The sequence below is a fragment of the Hetaerina americana genome, unplaced genomic scaffold (genome assembly GCF_022747635.1).
Source record: "Hetaerina americana unplaced genomic scaffold, ioHetAmer1.1.p SCAF_3, whole genome shotgun sequence".
Classification (NCBI taxonomy): Eukaryota; Metazoa; Arthropoda; class Insecta; order Odonata; family Calopterygidae; genus Hetaerina; species Hetaerina americana.
In genome coordinates, this window is record NW_027286874.1 from 108,611,304 (window position 1) to 108,629,814 (window position 18,511).

The following is an 18,511-nucleotide window of genomic DNA, read 5'->3' on the forward strand; positions in this document are numbered from 1 at the left end:
GAGTGGGGAGGGTGAGGCTGGGGAATCTGAACCCATGGGGGAGTGCGAGAGGATAAGGGACATAGTGGTCCCCGAGTTGGAAGGACTCGAGACGGAGACCATCTCAGAAGCAGAAGAGGCGACTGCATTTGAAGATTTGGAGACTTCAAAGAGGAGATCGTGTGGGGGAGAGGAGGAAGAGGGGGAGATAGTGGATGAGAGGGCAAGGGATAAGGGCATGGTGGGATTGGACGAGAAGGACGTGAGCGAAAAGGATGGGGACAAGGATGTCGTGGACCAGGAAATACACAAGACTGATGAAGGGCAGAAGAAAGAAGGCAAGAAGGAAGGTAAGAGGAGAGCGCGGAAGAAGGCCGATGCAAGCAAGAGTGGCGAAGCAACCGGGAGCGATGCAGCCATTGCCTGGAAGAAGCTGTCAAAGCTGGGGAAAGAGAGGAACTACAGAGAGAAGGGAGCGGAAGATCCGAACCAATCAAAGAAGGAGCTAGAGGACAAGGAGGACAAAGAGAATCGGCGGGGGAAAAAGGAGAGAGATCGTAGGAAAGGAAAGAGAAAGGATCTGGAGCGATACGATGTGCGGAAAGTGGTGGGGGAGAGGTCAAAGACTAAGCGGAGGCGGACGGATGCTTTTGGCAGGGAGTTGCGTTCAAATTCCAAGTCCCGCTCCAGATCCAGAATCTTCTCAAGGTCAAGATCTCGTGGGGCCAGGTCTAGGTCGAGGGGAGGCAGGTCAAGATCTCCCCGTGGCCGATCAAGGTCCCATGGAGCCTGGTCAAGGTCCAGAGGAGTTCGTTCAAGGTCGAGGGGAAGGCGATCAAGGTCACGTGGTGGAAGGTCAAGATCTAGAGGGCCATCCAAGTCTAGAGGTAGGTCAAGGTCGAGAGGCAAGGGACGGAGGTCCAGGTCAAGATCGAGAGCACGTCAGCGATCAAGATCCAAAGGGGGACGGTCTCGATCCCGTGGTGGTCGCTCTCGTTCAAGGCAGAGATCAAGGGATCGGACGGCTCGGCGGGGAGAGAATGCACCGAGCAAGGCAACTGCACGGAAGAAGAGTCGCAGGAGTCACAGCCCAGCATCAGAGCGCAGGAAGCAGAGTCGCAGCAGGAGCCGTCAAAGAAAGAGGAGCCGGAGCAGGAGGAGGAGGACTGAGCAATCCCAGGGCTCCTGGGAACGCTCATGGACCAGGTCATGGTCTAGATCAGTGACCCCAATAGAATCTAGAAGCTTAGAAAAGACTCGAGGACACATGAGGTCCAGGTCTATGTCAGGGAGCCGAGTCCTTCGTGATAGGTCACCGATGCCCATGTCAAGGTCACCATCATGCTCCCGGGGCCGGTCCTTCTGTAGGTCCCCCTCCACTCCCACCCTCCCACCTCCCCCCAGGTACAGGATGGGCCTGCAGTCCATATCTCGCTCCCCCTCAAGGTCTCCGGAGAGGCTGAGGTCTCCTGCAGTGGCGGCAGCAGTGGGTGCGAGCAAGAAGAAGCGGAGGAAGAAGGAGGGTAAGGCAAGGAAGGAGACGGACGTTGGTGGGAAGAAGAGGAAGAAGCGACGAGAGAGGAGCCCGGCAGCTTCCAAGGAAGTGTTTGCCTCTGGTGACAACATTCTCGTCAGTGTCAGCTTCAAGTCTGCTCCGAAGGAGAACTCCAACATGCCAAAGAGAAGGAAAGCGTCATCCCCCGTGGAAGAGAAAGTGAAAGTGATGGAGGAGCCTGCCGTTGATGCCGGGGTGAAGAAGAAGAGGAAATTTATGCCCGTCATCAAGAAGAAACCAAGTGTGATAATTGACCTGGAGACGTCGCCATTTGTGGAGAGAGTCCCCTCCCCAGCAGATCTCATTGTCCTCAGTGACAGCAGTGGTGAGAATGAGGACAAGGGTGCCAAGCAGCTACAGCAACAACAACAACAGCCAATGGATTCAGACATCCAGAGAAGGCACCGGATGATGATCTTGAGTCCTGTGCCGGGGCAGAAGACCAGAGGCATTGGTGTGAAGGAGAAGCGGGTGGGTGCAAAGCTTGGGAAGAAGGGGAAACTGGGCAAGGGGAAGAAGGGGTTGGGGAAAAAGGAGCGCAAAGTGGCCGTGGCCGTCTCCAATGCTGGCATTGTACCATCTGAAGTCGTACCTTTGGAGGAGCCGCAATTGCCTCTCTCTACTCCAGAGGAGCCTCCGCTTGAGCGACGATTGGGCCCCAAGACACCACCCGAACCACAGGTCAAGTTTTGCATTGCCTCCAAAGGTTCTCAATTAAGATCCGTGAACAATCCATTGAGGGAAGATGATGACGAGGATGAGGAAGATGAGATCATTGCTTCCGAGGCAATGGCGGCTGCTGCCAGTCAATTGGAACTAGGGCAGAAGGTCATGGTTCAAGGTGAATCGGAGGCCATTCCTCAAGATGTTGGCATTGATGGTGAGATTGGGGAATCGGAGGCACACCAAGCAGTCCAAGTTGGTCCCAACACACCACCTGGGCCCTCAACCCCCATCCTCGATGGACAGTTCAACGAAGTGGATGGGGGAGTTTCTCCGATTGCCCCGCAGGAGGAGGCGGCAGTGTTGTCTTCTTCGAGACCCCCTGGAGAGGATGAGACAAGCAACAAGGAAGGCAATGCTTCATTTGATGAACCTCCGAGCAGGAAGGACCAGGAGATGGACACGTATGACCCATTTGAGCCAACAAATTCGCCCGCTCCGTCACCCCCCGCACCCGAAACAGAACCCTTGGGTCACCAGACTGCTGAGGAGTCGAGAGATGCGTCATCAAGTGCAATGGCCGAAGGGGGTGTGTCACAAACCACAGAGGAGCAACACCCTGTGGAGGAGGAGGCCGCAGTTGCTGAGCCAAAGGCTGAAGAGGCTACCGCCGAACCGACAGTGGAAGAAATGGGACCAACACCAGTACAGGGATCAGTGCAGGGCGTGGCAAGCATTGCTAGAACCTTAGGAACTACAGTGGGGGCGATAGATGCTGTTGGGGGTCTGGTGCTGCCCCTCCTTGCCCAACTCGGTGCCGTGGCACAGCCACAGCCCCTGAATGCAGCAGTAGCTGCGGTGACGTCGGCAAACTCCCCAATCGTCCAGCAGCAGCTGTCTCCCCTGGTGAATAGGGCTTTCCCTCAGCAGCCACAGCAAGCTAAAGCTGCGGATGTCATTAGAACTCTCTTTGGCACTGGCCTGAGACAGGTGAGTTGTTGGAGGGTGGAGAAGATGAATAAATCTTGACCATATGTCGACTGGGATATTCTAATGCCGTGGGAAAAGTCTGTGGTCAATGAAAAAAGCATGCTCTTTGTATTTTTGGTCTATTTTAAGGATTTAATTCAACAGAAGCATATCTGTGCTCTCCTTAATTTGTGCCAAATTCATTTTGGTATCCTCATCTGTAATTAATAATATGCTTATTTTTAGTTTGTTTTAAATTTTAAACAGTCCAAATCAAGTAGTCAGTAGTGGCCCGCATCGACATCTCAAATCTTTCCTTGGAACAATTTTATTTCATACCTTTCAATCTGAAACTTCATTTCATGAAGGCAGGCCTCATTTTGATTTTTTTTATTTCTGATACATTGTGTCAATAATTTTGTGTATCATCCCCTAATGTATTCCGGATCCTTGCAAATTGTGTTTCGGTCATTGTCCTCACCAAAATTCAATTATTGGTGTCTTAAAGTCTCATTTTTTTGTCTTTTAAGCAGGTATATTAACTGTTTTCAATGTTCAACGTAAAAACCAGATTTCTACGGTGTAACTCTTCAAACATGGGTTTTATTCCAGAAAACTACTTCTGTCGAAAAAAGCTGCAATTAGTTGACCAGTAGGTTTATGGGAAATTGGGGTTTCTGTTTTATGGTCCATGGCCTAGGTTGCAACTCTTTGAGTCATCACCTGGTAGCACAATTCAAACTATATGGCAAGAGGTGCACCACTCTCATTGGTGCTGCCCCACCCATTCCCTGCTCACCCATGCCCACCAAAGTGTTGAGTGTATACCAAAACATTTGTGCTATATCACCTGACCTAAGGAGTCTAAACTAGAGTTGTGAAAATGTATAAAATCACAAGAGTTTTTTCGTGTTCCCTCGCCAATATGGAAGGTTTCCACAAAGTCAAGTCAACTAGTAATCTTGAATATTGTATCACTTACAAAAATTCTCATGCAAGCGCTTCTTTACTTTTTCTAAGCTCTTTCCTTCAGCTAATTCTTAACTCTCACCTTTGCTCACCTGTTGTGACAATTTGTTTGTGTTGTTGCGTGCCCTTTTCTCCAACTCATACACTGCCAAAGTGGATATAGAGCTGTATTTTGTTTGGAATATTTAATATTTCTCTTTTTATTGTGGAATGTATGATACTTGTACAAATTTTCTGCTTCTATTGCATGTTTTTTTCAGTGCTTAGCAATTTTTATATCCCTTATGTTGAAGCCATCCTTTTGCATTAACCTTTTGACATGGTTACAAAAGTTCCCACAGTCAAGCCTCTCTAGCTATTCCATCTTCAAATGTAATGTAATTTTCATTGCACACTTTTTTCCCAGCCAAACATTTTGCATTATGGCACCATTTCAATCTTAATCCAAGCCGTGAAACGGTGAAGCGTCTACTCAATTGCATGAGACTCTTTGGCTTGGAGAAAAACGCGACGGCCAAGAGGAAGGTAGAGCCAGTCATCCCCTTTAAGGAGTGTGTAATTATTAAACCAAAGATGCATCGTGTGCATTCTTGTGAATGTGCAGGAAAATAGAAATTTCTTTAGATTAGATCAGCCGACCATTTCAAAAGCTACCCAAAGCAGCAGCTAGACTGTCCTGGAAGACATCCCGATTATTTGTTCAAATTCCAGCGAGAAAGTAATTTTGTCATGTCATGGAAGAATTACAGGCAAATTTCTGGCATCAAAATGATCACAGTACTTTAATATTTATCTTTAAAGGTCATTTTTCAGTTTTTCGATGTACTGCTGTCCATAATCTTACATAAAATGCCAATAATTTTGAGATATAAGATTTTGTGCCGTACACTCTTGGCTCTATGAGTGCCTTCCATTGTTCTAAAGTCAAGCTCGCCACTTGGGTGCAAACATATTGTTTCAGATGAATAACTGACTCCCTAAATTTGTTGAAGCATTGCATGAGTGATTATGCCAGTGGCTTTGAAAAGGTCGTCTCCCCTTCGTGTTCATTCAAATATAAAATCAGTCCATCAATAGATGGGGTAGTGGTACTTCTCAGTTGAGGTTACGGCCCTTCAACCTACCTGAAACATGTGTATAAACAGATGATGAAATAATCCCATAATGTCAAGTAAGTTTTGACTCTCTTTATGGCCATGGGACAAAATCTGGGCTATGCACTAGTGGCTAAACATCGGGGGAGACCTGGGATATATATCCTAGGTGATAACTCGGGCAATGTCCGGTGCATTGTAAAATTTTAACGATGCAGCTGATATTTCTTGTGAAACATTCCAGTGTTGGATATTTAGTTTTCCTTAATTCAGAATAATGTCCACTTGAACTCATTTTTGACTTAAGTGGCAAGGAACTGAGTTTTTCAGAAAAATTCAATCCTTTATTTAATAGAAATTTTAGCAAGCAATAGGTTTGTGGCAGATGAAAAAAGACTGTATAAGTCATCGCATAGTGTAATCAAATTCTATGATTAATATATTATTCATTTTGGCTGAAAAGTCAGTAAAAGACATGCATAACAGTCTCGAATTTTGTTCCAGCATATTGTTTTGTCTGATTCCATGGTGTCAAATTGTGGTAATCGTTTATCTTTTGTGGGTATATTTTCTCGACTGCTTGCCTATGATCATTTTTTTTATACATTAATGTCTTCCTGTGGACAGTTTCCAGAGATGGTGGCTTCCTCCGGTGCAGGTGGGGCCTTCTCTGTTTCCCAGCCCAAAGTGTCCAAGTCGGACCTCTCCCTCGGAGGAGGGGGAGCGAGGGGAGGAAAGGGAGGGCCACGGGTGGCGGTCACGGCTCCACGAGTGGCTGTGGCCACTCCAAGGGTCGTTGTGCCCACTCCGAGGGTTGCTGTCACTCCGAGGTGAGTGTGTGCCTGCCCTTGCCCCCTGCGCTGGGCAGTAATTTAAAATACGCTAATGCATTCCATGCTGAAAAAAATAATTTTTGTGCCAGGTTTAATCAAAGAAAATTATATGGACATTAATTAGGATCGTGGGTCATGTTCACCTTTTCTTATATCACGGAATTAAACCAGCAGGATTTTGAATTCAATTTGTGGAAAACAAAAAAGTTTCTGAATAATTAGTTAATTTATAACACATTAATAATTCATTTTACAGAAAACCAGTCGAGAGACATTTGTTTTTACCGACTCTCCAAATTTTTTTGAAAATGCAGTATGGCATTATCATTACATAAGTTTTGATTGTTTTCTGCTGCTTTTTCTTCGGGGACAGTGTTAAAACTATTCATCAAATATTATTAAACTCTGCATGAAAAGTCACAGCATAAATATGTGATCACTAGTGACACCACTACGAGGGGAACCCAAAAATAACAGGAATGTTGTTATAGATTCTTTAGTTCACCATTTTTAAAACATGTAAACCACTCGTAGTAGTAGTAGTTTTGAGGGGAGGCGACCGACAGCTAAGGTCATTTGCGCCATAGGGGATGGATAGGAAAGGATGAAGGGTGGAGAGAAACCCGGCGTCGGCATTAGCCTACTCTTTACGAAAGGCGCCAAGGGGTCCGCAGTTTAACGTCCCATCCGACGGACGGCGTACTCACTCAAAGTGCCCTCCACAAAGCACCTCAAGTAGGGATCGAGATACCTCTGAAAAATATTCAACACCGCCGGGATTTGAACCCGCGCCCTCATGGTGGGAAGCCAGTACGTTAGCCCCCGCACCATCTCGATCCCCGTAAACCACTCGTATACTCTGGTTTTGCTTAGGGCAGCTTCCCCATAAGCAGTCTTGAGCATTACAATAGTTTCCGCGGCCGATTTCCCCTACAGGAAACAAAATTTCACTGCACCGCATTGCTCTTGATAATCTGCCATCATGTTTTTTTGCCGAAATGAAAAAGTTGTTTCACTGAAACAGCCCTCACGGACGGACCGATCCAGTCACGGCAACGGTGCTACACAGGTACGCCTGACGTACAACCAGCTGAACAAAGGCTTTCCACACTCTTGCTCCCCACCACAACCCAATTGCCGTTACTTTTGGGTCCCCCCCTTGTATGTTCGTGGAATACAAACGTAAACAGCTGGTGCAATCACTCAGGGAATCCCACGCTCTTCGTCACTTGTTATGCGAATTACTCGCTATCCAAGGTGCTCAAATTCCAAAGAAACTGCGGGAGATGCCGCAACAGTGACTTTTCACGGAGTCACCTGCTAACGTGCATTTCAATGCAACAATTTCAGAGTGTAAAAATCATTTGCCTTGATCAAGGCGAATGATTTTTACACTCTGAAATTTTTGCATTGAAAACTTTCTTTATAGTTTCACTAAAAGTTTATTACTTTAAATGTCAGCATGCATCACAATACACTAATCTATGAAAAACATGAAAGATTTAGGTTGTCGCTTCAGCACTAACTGTGCCAGGGAAATTATTTTTAGAAATAAATAAGAAACGTACGCAAGAGTATTTGTGTGTTTGTGTTACGATGCCAAAGTAACACTTATCAACTTAAAGTGTGGTTTGATAGGTGAGGGTGGAGCCTGCCTTGAACTAAGCCTAATGGCACATGAAATGCACACATCAGAGCCGGGGAGAGAGTTCATTTCTATTTGAGTATGATTTCCCGCGAAGATCTGGTATCTAACAAATCGCGCGGCTCGGGTGAAGGGCTGAGGGTGCCATTGCATGTATATACTTACATACATTTGCACGCACCCGTAAAAATATACACATTTATGTATATGTGTATGTGTGTCTTTGTATATGTATCTGAAAAACTATCAGTCCTCTCGGATGACATCTGCATGTGTACAAACTTGGGTTCTAAACCGAACTAAGCATGAGAACTCACAGAGAAGATGCTCGATTCCTTGTGTTCTTTACCTCTATGCTGCTGGTGGATTTGGGAAGGGCTTCAATAACCAAAGCAGAGGAGCAGCAGTTGTCAAAGGATCTATTTTCGTTAGCAATGCTTTTCCGGGTTCTCCCATGTGCTCACAAGTGGTCGTCTTTCGTTTTCTTCAGGGTTGCTACGGCAAATGGCAAGGACCAAGCCCCTGGATCAGCCCAGGACCGAGTGGACGTGGTAGATATGGACTTGGAGTCCCCATACTCTCCCGCCTCGAGTGAGGGCGATGACCTCTTTGAGCCCCCATCGTACGAATCGGCTGGCTCCGCACGGCAGACATCGGTGCTCGGGCAGCAGTCGCAGCAGAGCAAGAAGGGAAGCCAGCGCGGCGGCAGCGCCCCCTCGCAGGTGAGCCCCCTTTGTGTGTGTGTGATGGATGGTGGTGCACTTCCCCTGATTTTACATCTTCAGAATTCTTGGTTTCCCTGGGTGCACGGCATTTCCTTCGCTTTTTTTAAGTTTCTCTGTCATAGCAATATAAATCTAATGTTGTTATTTGCTCTAAAATTTAAAATTCCTACAATTTATGATGATCAACAAAAAGGATGATGACAGATGGCTGGCATTCTATTCTTGGCAGCAGAGGAATGAGATTGTGATTGTAAGTAAAATTGGAATGAATTAAATGTTAACCCAATGATGTAAAAAATGTAGATTTCATCATTTGATGCCAATCTATCCACTTGCTATTGTTTCAGAACAGCAGGCATCTGTCTTTTAATGGTTCTATCTTTATTTTGTTTTTCTGCATCAAGTGTAAATTCTAAGAATGGTGTCATTTGAATGTTAACTTTATCACAGACGTTTTGTTAAATGACAGTACTTTATATGTAGATCATCTGGACTTTAAAATAGTTGGAAAAGAAGGCAGGACCAGAGTTAATTCCTGCACCTTGTTGCAGACTTCTCACTTTGTTGTTTGCCATTAGTTTTTATGCAGTTCAATTTTTGTTGGGAACAGAACTCTATAGGATCAATTAAAAATAGTAATTTTCCACAAAATAAAATTTAATACGACCACTGTCAATGTAACTATATCATTATCAGGTGATGTAGTTACATTGAAACCTGATCAAATCATCAATGAAACCATCAATGACCTGATGATGATGTAGTTACATTGAAACCGGTTGTATTAAATTTTGTTTTGTGGAAAATTACTATTTTTAATTAATCATGATATTCCACCCTATCACGCCTGAAACGTCTCTTGTTATTTAAAACTCCTTAGGGCATTAGTGAGTAATCTGTCATGTAAATGACATGCAATTGAGTAAGAAAATCTTTGTTATAAGAAGATAATGGAAGAGGTTATTCAAAAAGCTGATTCTCGCAGTTTTCTCGGTTGCTATTCAAAATCTGGGGAGTAATGGAAGAAATACCAAACTTTGGTGCACCGTAATGGCGATGGCAAAAAATGCATTAAATGGACTCTCAATATGATAGGAAGCTACATGAAGAAACGTGTTCCAACCTCCTTCAAGGCTCCAAATATATGCACCAAAGTTCTGTTATAATTCAGTAACAGTTTCATATGATGAAGTCTTGAAAATACTTCCAGGAAATAAGGAGCAGAACAAATCAATTAAAAGTCAAGTAAAATATATGTATAAAAAAAATTGAGTCCAAGTGAGTGAATCTTGGAACATTTGCTTGCTGTGAGCCAGGCAGTTGGCATAAGCATGCAAATGGCTGTGCAATTCAGGCATTTTTAATATGGAAATGGTATTTTTGTTTCTTAAATGAGTCACCTTGCAGAGCCCTTGATTTGAAAGAGAAACCTTGCATGGTGGCCCACTTCAAATGTGTGCTCTTTATGCCATCTCACGAGTCCCGTCTCTCCCAGCTCGTGGAAACTATGCAATCAATCAATCGACCAACTCTCTCTTTCATAGCTCTGTCAAGGAATGGTGTTGAAGCGAGTGCTTATTTTACAGTCAGGAGCATTGGTTCTGACCTATTTTGATCCATGGGTAAACCCCATGTAAACTTTGGAATTGAGGTGTGAAAGGGAAAAAATAATTATCCTAGATAATGAAAATCCCAGTCAACCCTTCAATGCTGAAGTTAGTATGTATCTGATTTTGTTTCATTTTTTCCTGAAATAGACCCTTGGAATATATGAACATTATATTTCAAATTTTCCTTAAATATTTACCATGGTTTTCTAAAAAATAAAGCTCATTTCCTTTTGATCGCACTAGTCGGGTCTCATAGCAATGTTATCTTGCCTAAGTGTCTTTTACTAAAAACTGAAAATGCACTCATTTATTTGTGTAAGGTTCTTTATTAGAATTAGGAGATAATATCTGAGTCAATTTCTTTTATTATGTAAATATTTAAGGTTATATGTATGTATATTTAGTACCATATTTTCCCATCGATAACGCTCGTGTTATCTTTACAAAAATGTTCAGATGATCGAAAAAATGACGACGCACATTATGCAATGAGAATTAGGAAAATCCAAACATAGACACATTTTTACACACACCCATCCGATATAGACATATTTTTACACAAACTGTATAATGTTTAATGTGAGGCCTCTATACATGTATAAGATGACTATTAAGCCCTTGGTGCACGGTATTTGTACAAATTCATGATGACTACAAAGTTCTGGGTGCGCGTTAAACATAAGGTGCGCGTTATTGATGGGAAGATACAGTATATGAATGCATGCAAAACAAAATCTGAAAATCATGACACATTATTTTGCAAAATAATACACCCATAGCCCTTCCTTGATCATTGCATCTTGTGTGCAAACATTAATGAGACAGTGTTCACTTGCACAGGGACTGAATTCATCTATCAAATGGTCATTGTGCCATTTTGGTGGATATCATCAAAAACTCAACATTCATATTAGTGGCTGCCTTATACTAATTGCAGTGGAAGATTTCTGTACCTTGTCTGGTAAACTTGGAAATTTGATGCGACAAAATTCCAATCGAGGGTGTGCTTTCTCTGGTCTTCTACGGAGAACCCATGCATTGTGCTAACATGTTAAATAAATAGACAACATTATTTTTCACATTTAACACCATTTATGTAGTAAGACATTTTCATCTGTTCTGTCAGGCCCTTCCATTTCACAATCCGTATTCTGCTTTTAACATATGGCTGGGGAACGCAGAGTTTTCATTGTCCTGTCAAAATCATAATGCCAAAGCAATGGCAGTCTACTGCATAACAGTGGATTGTGGTAACTGGCTGAATGATATGACAAGTTGTCTGGGCAGAACTGCCAATGCACCTGGTCCAAAGAAGCTATTCTGTCTCAAAGAATCCCTGTGATCTCAAATGGATTTCATTGGGTAGCCTAATGGTGCAATAATTGGTATGCCTGTCATCTTCTTTGCTCTAGTAGCTCCATTACACTTTAATCATGTATTTTTAAGAATTGAAAAAAATGCATTAAATATGTTAGCTAAGTAAATTTTGTAAGTTGAATAATTTTTTTTAGTATTGGGTTTGGTTGGCTTTTGTCATAGCAGAGTTGCATATTCTCATATCGTTTCTTAATATTTTTAATTTGAAGTAGGGTTCCTGCCGACACAAGTACATAACAAAATGTGATGTGCTCTTGTCAAAAGCTAAATTAACGAGACGGGACATTGAAAACATTTTGCATTTTGATTGTTGTCAAAAGTGGTTTTAGCTTTATCATTTAGTCACCTCCATTGGGCTCTTCATTTTCTGTTCGAAGCAAGAACTGGAATATCTGTAAAAAATCTTTTTTTGCATATAGATTAATAGTTATAGTAGTAATGGGGACAATAGCTAGCAGAGTTCTCGAACAGAAAAAATATCATTATTCGAAATACTTGTGTTTTTAATGAAATTTTGAAAGCAACACAATGAAAGCTCAGCAAAAACAAAATTACCGTCATTGCTTGCAATGTTTACATAAATGGTCCAACTATCAGCACTCTTGACACACTTATAAATCACTCAAGTTCTCTATTTTCAAGTAAATGGCAAAGTTTTTAATGCTGTGAATTGTATGTGCGTGCCATTTCTTTCTATCTATTTTCCAGTAATCTATTAATTATTGGAATCTGTCTTTCTATTCTGTAAATTTATTGCAACCTGGAAACAAATATTTTAATCTTAAATTTTTCTTCATGTCATATAGTGTCATCAAACGCGATACCAAACTCAACAAATGCCCTTATGATCCTTGTTACTTTGTGGTTGATATTACGAAGAAAGACCCCAGCATTACTTTCAATGTTAAATTTTTTATTTAAATGCATATTCTCTAAATGAGTAACAACACCTGAAAGCGCATCTTTTGCTCACATATTGGCAATGTTCTGAGAATTAAAATTTTTAGTTCATAGTACCTTTGAGATATATCTCTTAATAGTGATGGATTGGCCAATATTTTTGTGTACAAAAGGCAATGGATTCTCAAAGCTTAGGGCATAAATTGCTGATAATTAGTCTTATTCAAATGAGATATCTCATAGGGCCCAAAGTATTCTATGATTATTGTGTTGTCTTGCATATTTAATTTATTGACTAGTGTAGTGGACTGAATGATGAAATGCTTCCGTGCTTCTTCTTTCATATGAAGGATAAGTTTGACAACCTGTTTGGCAGTTCACCAATGAGAAGAAACAGTGGCGGAGGTAAAGGTCAATCGAGAAACATCAAGAATCACAAAGGAGGTGGGAAAACAGGGAAGCAGAGGGGCAAGACAGGTAACATACATAGCTGGCCCTCAATTACAGCCTTCAATCCACAAACAAATGCTGTCGGCCTTAATTCCCTTGGCTCTCAACTCCACACCTAGACTTACCTAGTTTTTGAAATGTTTTGCTGTCAAATACATTGTCATTAAAAGTAACCATTATCCTTATCAGATTTAATTGATGGTTTCTGGCCTAACTTTAAGGAATCGATCCATATTGGAAATGAAAAAATAGTTACTTTGTGATTCCACAGAAAATTTATTTCGATACGACCCAGGTTTCGACGTTCAACGTCACTTTCAGGTTGATCAGGAGGTGACTTTGAAGGTCGAAACCCGGGTCGTATGGAAATGAATTTTCTGTGTCATCGCAAAGTACCTATTTTTTCATTTCCTTATCAGACTTCTCGAGCACTTATCTTTTTAAATTTGAGTAAGATTTAGATATTAGCCTTGGAAATGGAATTCACTGGAAGGGACATGTTGATGTAGTATACAAAAAAAAACCACTGCAGCAAAATACGAGGTATATTTAACTATAAAGTTAAGCTGTTCGACTGAGTGATACCTGTGTTTCTCAGATTCATTGTTTCAAATTCACATTGTACTTATTATCATATCACTGTTTTAAAAGCATTAAATCATCTAATAGCTTCAAAGTAGTATGTCATGAGTTATTCCAAATAACATGGAGTACTAAGGGTACACAAGATGACAATTTACATAATAAAACTTTTCTAAAATTAATTGTTACGTCAAAATATTATTTTTAATGCCGGCTAGAGGGTGAAGTCAATTAGGATGTGCAAAGTCTGTTCTAGCTCTAGGGTTATGTTTTCAATTTTCCCTTTTACTTTTTATTTATGAGTCCTGAAAAATTTTTCAGCAATGGTTCAATGGGTTGATTATTATTGTAGACTTATTGTAATCTTGTTGTAAACATCATTTAAGTTGGTTTATTGTTACAAAAATGTGAATGTATAGTTGGCATGATATTGGATGTCTGTAACCAAGCGAGTGTACGACTGAATGATCATTGATATAAAAATGAAAATTTTGAAATTAAATTTGCCGAGACTTAAGAAAGTTTTTATGATAATCTCAGGGTTGCTATTTCGCATATTACTCAACATTGGTCTCAATGCATTTTTATTTAATTTAGCCAAGAAAAGCCTATCAGGGTACAAAATGAAGTATGGTGGGTAGTCAAATGGGTATCATTATTAACCTATTATGTAATGAAACATTTTGAATGATGAAATAATTTTGATTACATAGTAAAAACCTTAAGAATTAGGTTTCTTGAATTTCAATTTAATATTTTACACTATATTTGTTCCCGTTTTAGGTGATAGGTAAATTTTTCATAGCATTGTAATGAATCATGTAATTGTAGCATTCAGTGTATGTGGATATTGTACACATAGTCACTGTTAACTCATAGCATATTTTCCTCTTAGAGGTATGAAAAGTGTGCAGACTGATTTGAGCATTTTGAGTATTCTGTTGGCTTTGGTTTTATTGCACAGAAATGGCCTCTTTAAATATCACAGAATTTAATGAGTCAAAATTCCTTATGAAATTCCAATTGCTATTTGTTTCTCGTTGCGGTGCAGTGCTGGTTTTTTGTACATCGCAATATCTCAGTAGGATGATATCTTAACTCATAACTTCTGTTTCTTTGTATTATGAGCAATAAGCCTTAAAGGTTGCTTTCCCCCACCCGTTCACGGCCCACTGAAAATCTTTTGGCAATTTAAATGTTGTAAGTGAAGAATTAGGAATGATTTCTTTCGCCACCATGAGGTATTGCTTCTTGAAGTATGCACTGTATTATAGTGAGTCATATTATTGTCATGTGTAGTTGTAATAATGTTGTCGCGGATGGTGTTTGTTCTACAAGAGTTGCCAATTTTTTATGCCATTAGGTGGGAAGGTGAATGTCCGTTCTGAAGAGGATCACCACCTTACAATTTTGGACGAGCTGCCGAACTCAGCAGTGGAGATGCAGGTTAAGGAGAAGGTAGGTGTGAATGGTGTAATTGATGCATTTCCAAAGGTGGTGAAGCATCTTTGTATGTCCAATCGAGGGCAGTCAAAGGGCAGGCGGGCGGGCACATATGTCCCTCGTCACACCTTCAATTGAGGTAATGGGTAAAGAAAGCTCTCCTCTCATTCTCCCCCCTCACCTCTCTCTCTCTCACGCACAGTTCCTGATCAAATTGAATCGGCAGGAGCGAGTGGTTGAAGAGGTGAAACTGGCCCTTAAGCCTCATTACAACAAGAAGCACCTCTCCAAGGATGAGTACAAAGACATTCTTCGCAGATCTGTTCCCAAGGTAAGAGGGTGCTGCAAACAATTCCCACCTCTCATCCGGATACATTCAGTGAAAATTGAAAATAGATATGATTCCAATTCACATTCAACTTCAGGCCAAAGTGATATTATTTCAGTGGTGTGACTGGTCTGTGTTGTCAGACCTCTTTTATCCTTCTTTACGTTGTCAACTTTAACTCCATGGTTAATATTGAGATACATTTGTGAGTCGCTGATGCAGTGGCTTATAGAGATATCCTTAGTCCTTAAGATAAAGTAGCTTAAGCAGATGACATTAATCTTGTACAATGTTGGTGCAGCACTTGGGAGATTCGCATTAAACTTTAAATTTAAAAAAGTGCATAGCAATGAATTGTTGGAAAGAGAGCAATTCCCTCCCGAATGCCTGTTGCATCATGAATACCAAAATAGAGAATGTAGACTTGATTAATTACTTAAGCATTACCCTTACTCATAACCTCTCCTGGTCAAAACATGCGAGGGGAATGTGTGGACAAGCTAGGAAAAAGTTAGGATTTATCAGGAGAGTATTGGAGATATGTGACAAAAAGGTCAAAGAGAAATATTATCTTTTGCTGGTTAGGCCTCGTTTAGAATAAGCCTCCAGCAAACTCGGATCCTTATGAAGTTGGATTGATTGCCAAATTAGATTGCATGCAGCATAGAGGAGTTAGATTTGTAAAATGTTGTGTCGATCAACTTGGTAACGTATCCAAAATATTAGAGACTGGGAATCACTCACGGAGCAAAGGTGAAATTACAAATGAAATCTCTCGCAGAAATTGGAAGGATGTCTCTTTAGCGGTGATGACGTTGAAAATGTATTATTAGCTCCATCATACTACGGTAGGTGAGATCATTTAAATAAAATGAGAGAGATTAAGTGTAGAACGGAGAGATTTAAAATTTCATTTTTCCCATTAACGATAAGGGATAGAAATTACGTTGTTTGACCACGCTAGGAAAGAAAGTATTTGGTGTCAAAAGTAGCCAGGTGAGTAATCTTCCCCTGCCACATACCCTAGCAGCAGCTTACAGGGTATGTGTGTGTATTGTATTATTAACTTCGCACAACACCTGTTCCATAGTGTTAGTAAAGTCACAAAGCGAAGGCCCTTTCTTGTAGGCAACAACATGTAATCCTTGAGTCACTTCTATCGGGGAAAATTTTATTAAAAGACAGAAAGAACCAGAAATATCATATTTAATTCATCAAGCTAAAAGTAAGAGAGTGCATTTCCCTAATTTATCCATATATTGTGAACTATGTGGCTGAATTTTTAGTACATTTATATACACATGGCTTTAGCTTTCCTCATCATCTCCTACTGCAGTATACCAACTTACCCCATTGCCTTCATCGACTGAGAAAAATGAAATCAAGGTTTTGCATTTTGTTATTATGAAAATAAAGTTAACTCACATTTTTAAATCATTTGGAATTTATTTTCTTTCACCATATATATATATGTATATATATTCACCAATGAATTTTGGTTTCTACAGAATGAATCGTCTTCCAATATTTTTATAATTCTTTGTTTTTCAAAATGAAATGGTTGAATGAATAACTGAATTTTTCTGAGGTGGTTGATTGGCTGTTGTCTGATTTACAGCCAAAAAAAAAAAGATCTACGGCTTTAGGAGCCAAAATTATATGACCCGTAGCTTGACTTAATTATTATTATTATTATTACTTTTTATTTGCCCAGAGATTACAATACAAAAATAGGTTGTGTATGTACATGATATAAGGCACGTCAGAAAGGAGCAAAGACACAGGCTCAATTAAGATACATAAAAGGAATGATGCTCATAGTTACATAAATGTTTGGCACAAACCCATGAACATCGGCTGTAACATGCACATGCAATATCAAATTCAGTTAAATCATTGATCTCCGACATGAATTGGACCATTGCTAGAAACTAAAAGCATGAACTTACTGGTCGGGAATATTGTTGAGATACTCGTCAACGGAGTAGAACATATTGCGCTGTAGATATCTTTTTAATTTATGCCTGAATGCAGCAGTTCCCTTTGTATCCTCGATACTTTTCATAAAAATGCCGGAGTTAATTTTTTTGAAACAAAAGGCATTTAGCTGGTTTCAATCTGAGTAAAGTTATGACAAGTACGATTTTTTTCCCATAAGAATGGAATTGGGATGAGAAAAAGTGGCCAAACTTCGCAACCCAAGTTGCAACTCCATACTTGGGGAGATAATTATGTAATCAATGAAGTTTTATTCTCGATACTTTTCATAAAAATGCCGGAGTTAATTTTTTTGAAACAAAAGGCATTTAGCTATTTTCAATCTGAGTAAAGTTATGACAAGTAAAATTTTTTTCCCATAAGAATGGAATTGGGACGAGAAAAAGTGCCAAACTTCGCAACCCAAGTTGCAACTCCATACTTATAGGGAGATAATTATGTAATCAATGAAGTTTTATTTCCGATAATACAGGTTGAAAATGAGTGTGATATCATTGGCTTCATAGTGAGTCTGGTGCAATGATTTTAATATTTCAACAACATCAATTTTTTTGTTTTATAATGTTATTATTTATTTCAAATGTTTGTTCATATCTTAATGAACTGATGTGATAAAACCACTGAATGCACATTCAAAGACCTTGTAAAAACACTGCTTTTTCCCTTTTGTTCTCAGATTTTATTCAATTGAATTTCTTTGACTTTGTGTATTGGACTCTTAAATCTGATGCACATAGCGTGGATTTCCTTATTTTTTCTTTGTCCCTTGTTTCATGCAGATATGCCACAATCGTTCTGGGGAGATAAACCCAATCAAGATTCGCTCTCTGGTGGAAGCCTACGTGAGGAAGTTCAGGTATGCCCGGAAGAAGGACACGGCGGCAGCAGTCGGTGGAAACACTAGGGCAAACAAAGGCAAGAAACCCACCTGAGCCCCAATCAGATAGAAGAGGACTTCTTTTTATTCCTCAGGATGGTAAGTTTGCTGACGGATTAATGTGAAATACTCCGTTAATATTCAGATACTTACACATGAGTGACTATGGGTATTTTTCTCCCTTGAAATGTGGCTGTATAACTGTGAAAAATGAGGAACAATGCAGCATGCAGGAAATGTTTCTGCATGGATCAAAAACATATTTTATGAAAGCTCTCCTCCTTTGTATGTTTCCACTTTGAACATGGTTTGTACCTTAAGCTTACTGCAAGAGGTTTCATTAATATTTGGTGCATGCGATGCAATCCAGAAGCCTTACAAGAGGTTAATCTAAGAATTTTAGATGGTTCAGTGTCATATTAAAATGTCTCATTGAAATGTGAACAAAGACTTGGGAGGCAAGTATACTTGCAAAAGCATGGATGTCAAATACACAGCACAAAGTGTGAATTAA

At 40.5% G+C, this 18,511-nt stretch overlaps 1 protein-coding gene across 1 annotated transcript in view; it reads left to right on the forward strand.

Annotated features, from left to right (window-relative positions):
- LOC139690497 (serine/arginine repetitive matrix protein 2-like) overlaps window positions 1-18,511 on the forward strand; it is a 51,244-nt gene that overhangs the window by 29,267 nt on the left and 3,466 nt on the right. The window contains exons 12-18 of the mRNA XM_071587955.1: window positions 17-3,187; window positions 5,857-6,059; window positions 8,198-8,429; window positions 12,670-12,796; window positions 14,715-14,809; window positions 14,997-15,125; window positions 17,900-18,096. Of these exons, the coding sequence (XP_071444056.1) occupies window positions 17-3,187; window positions 5,857-6,059; window positions 8,198-8,429; window positions 12,670-12,796; window positions 14,715-14,809; window positions 14,997-15,125; window positions 17,900-18,052 (4,110 nt within the window). The 3' untranslated portion in view covers window positions 18,053-18,096. The remainder of the gene's footprint in view (window positions 1-16; window positions 3,188-5,856; window positions 6,060-8,197; window positions 8,430-12,669; window positions 12,797-14,714; window positions 14,810-14,996; window positions 15,126-17,899; window positions 18,097-18,511) is intronic.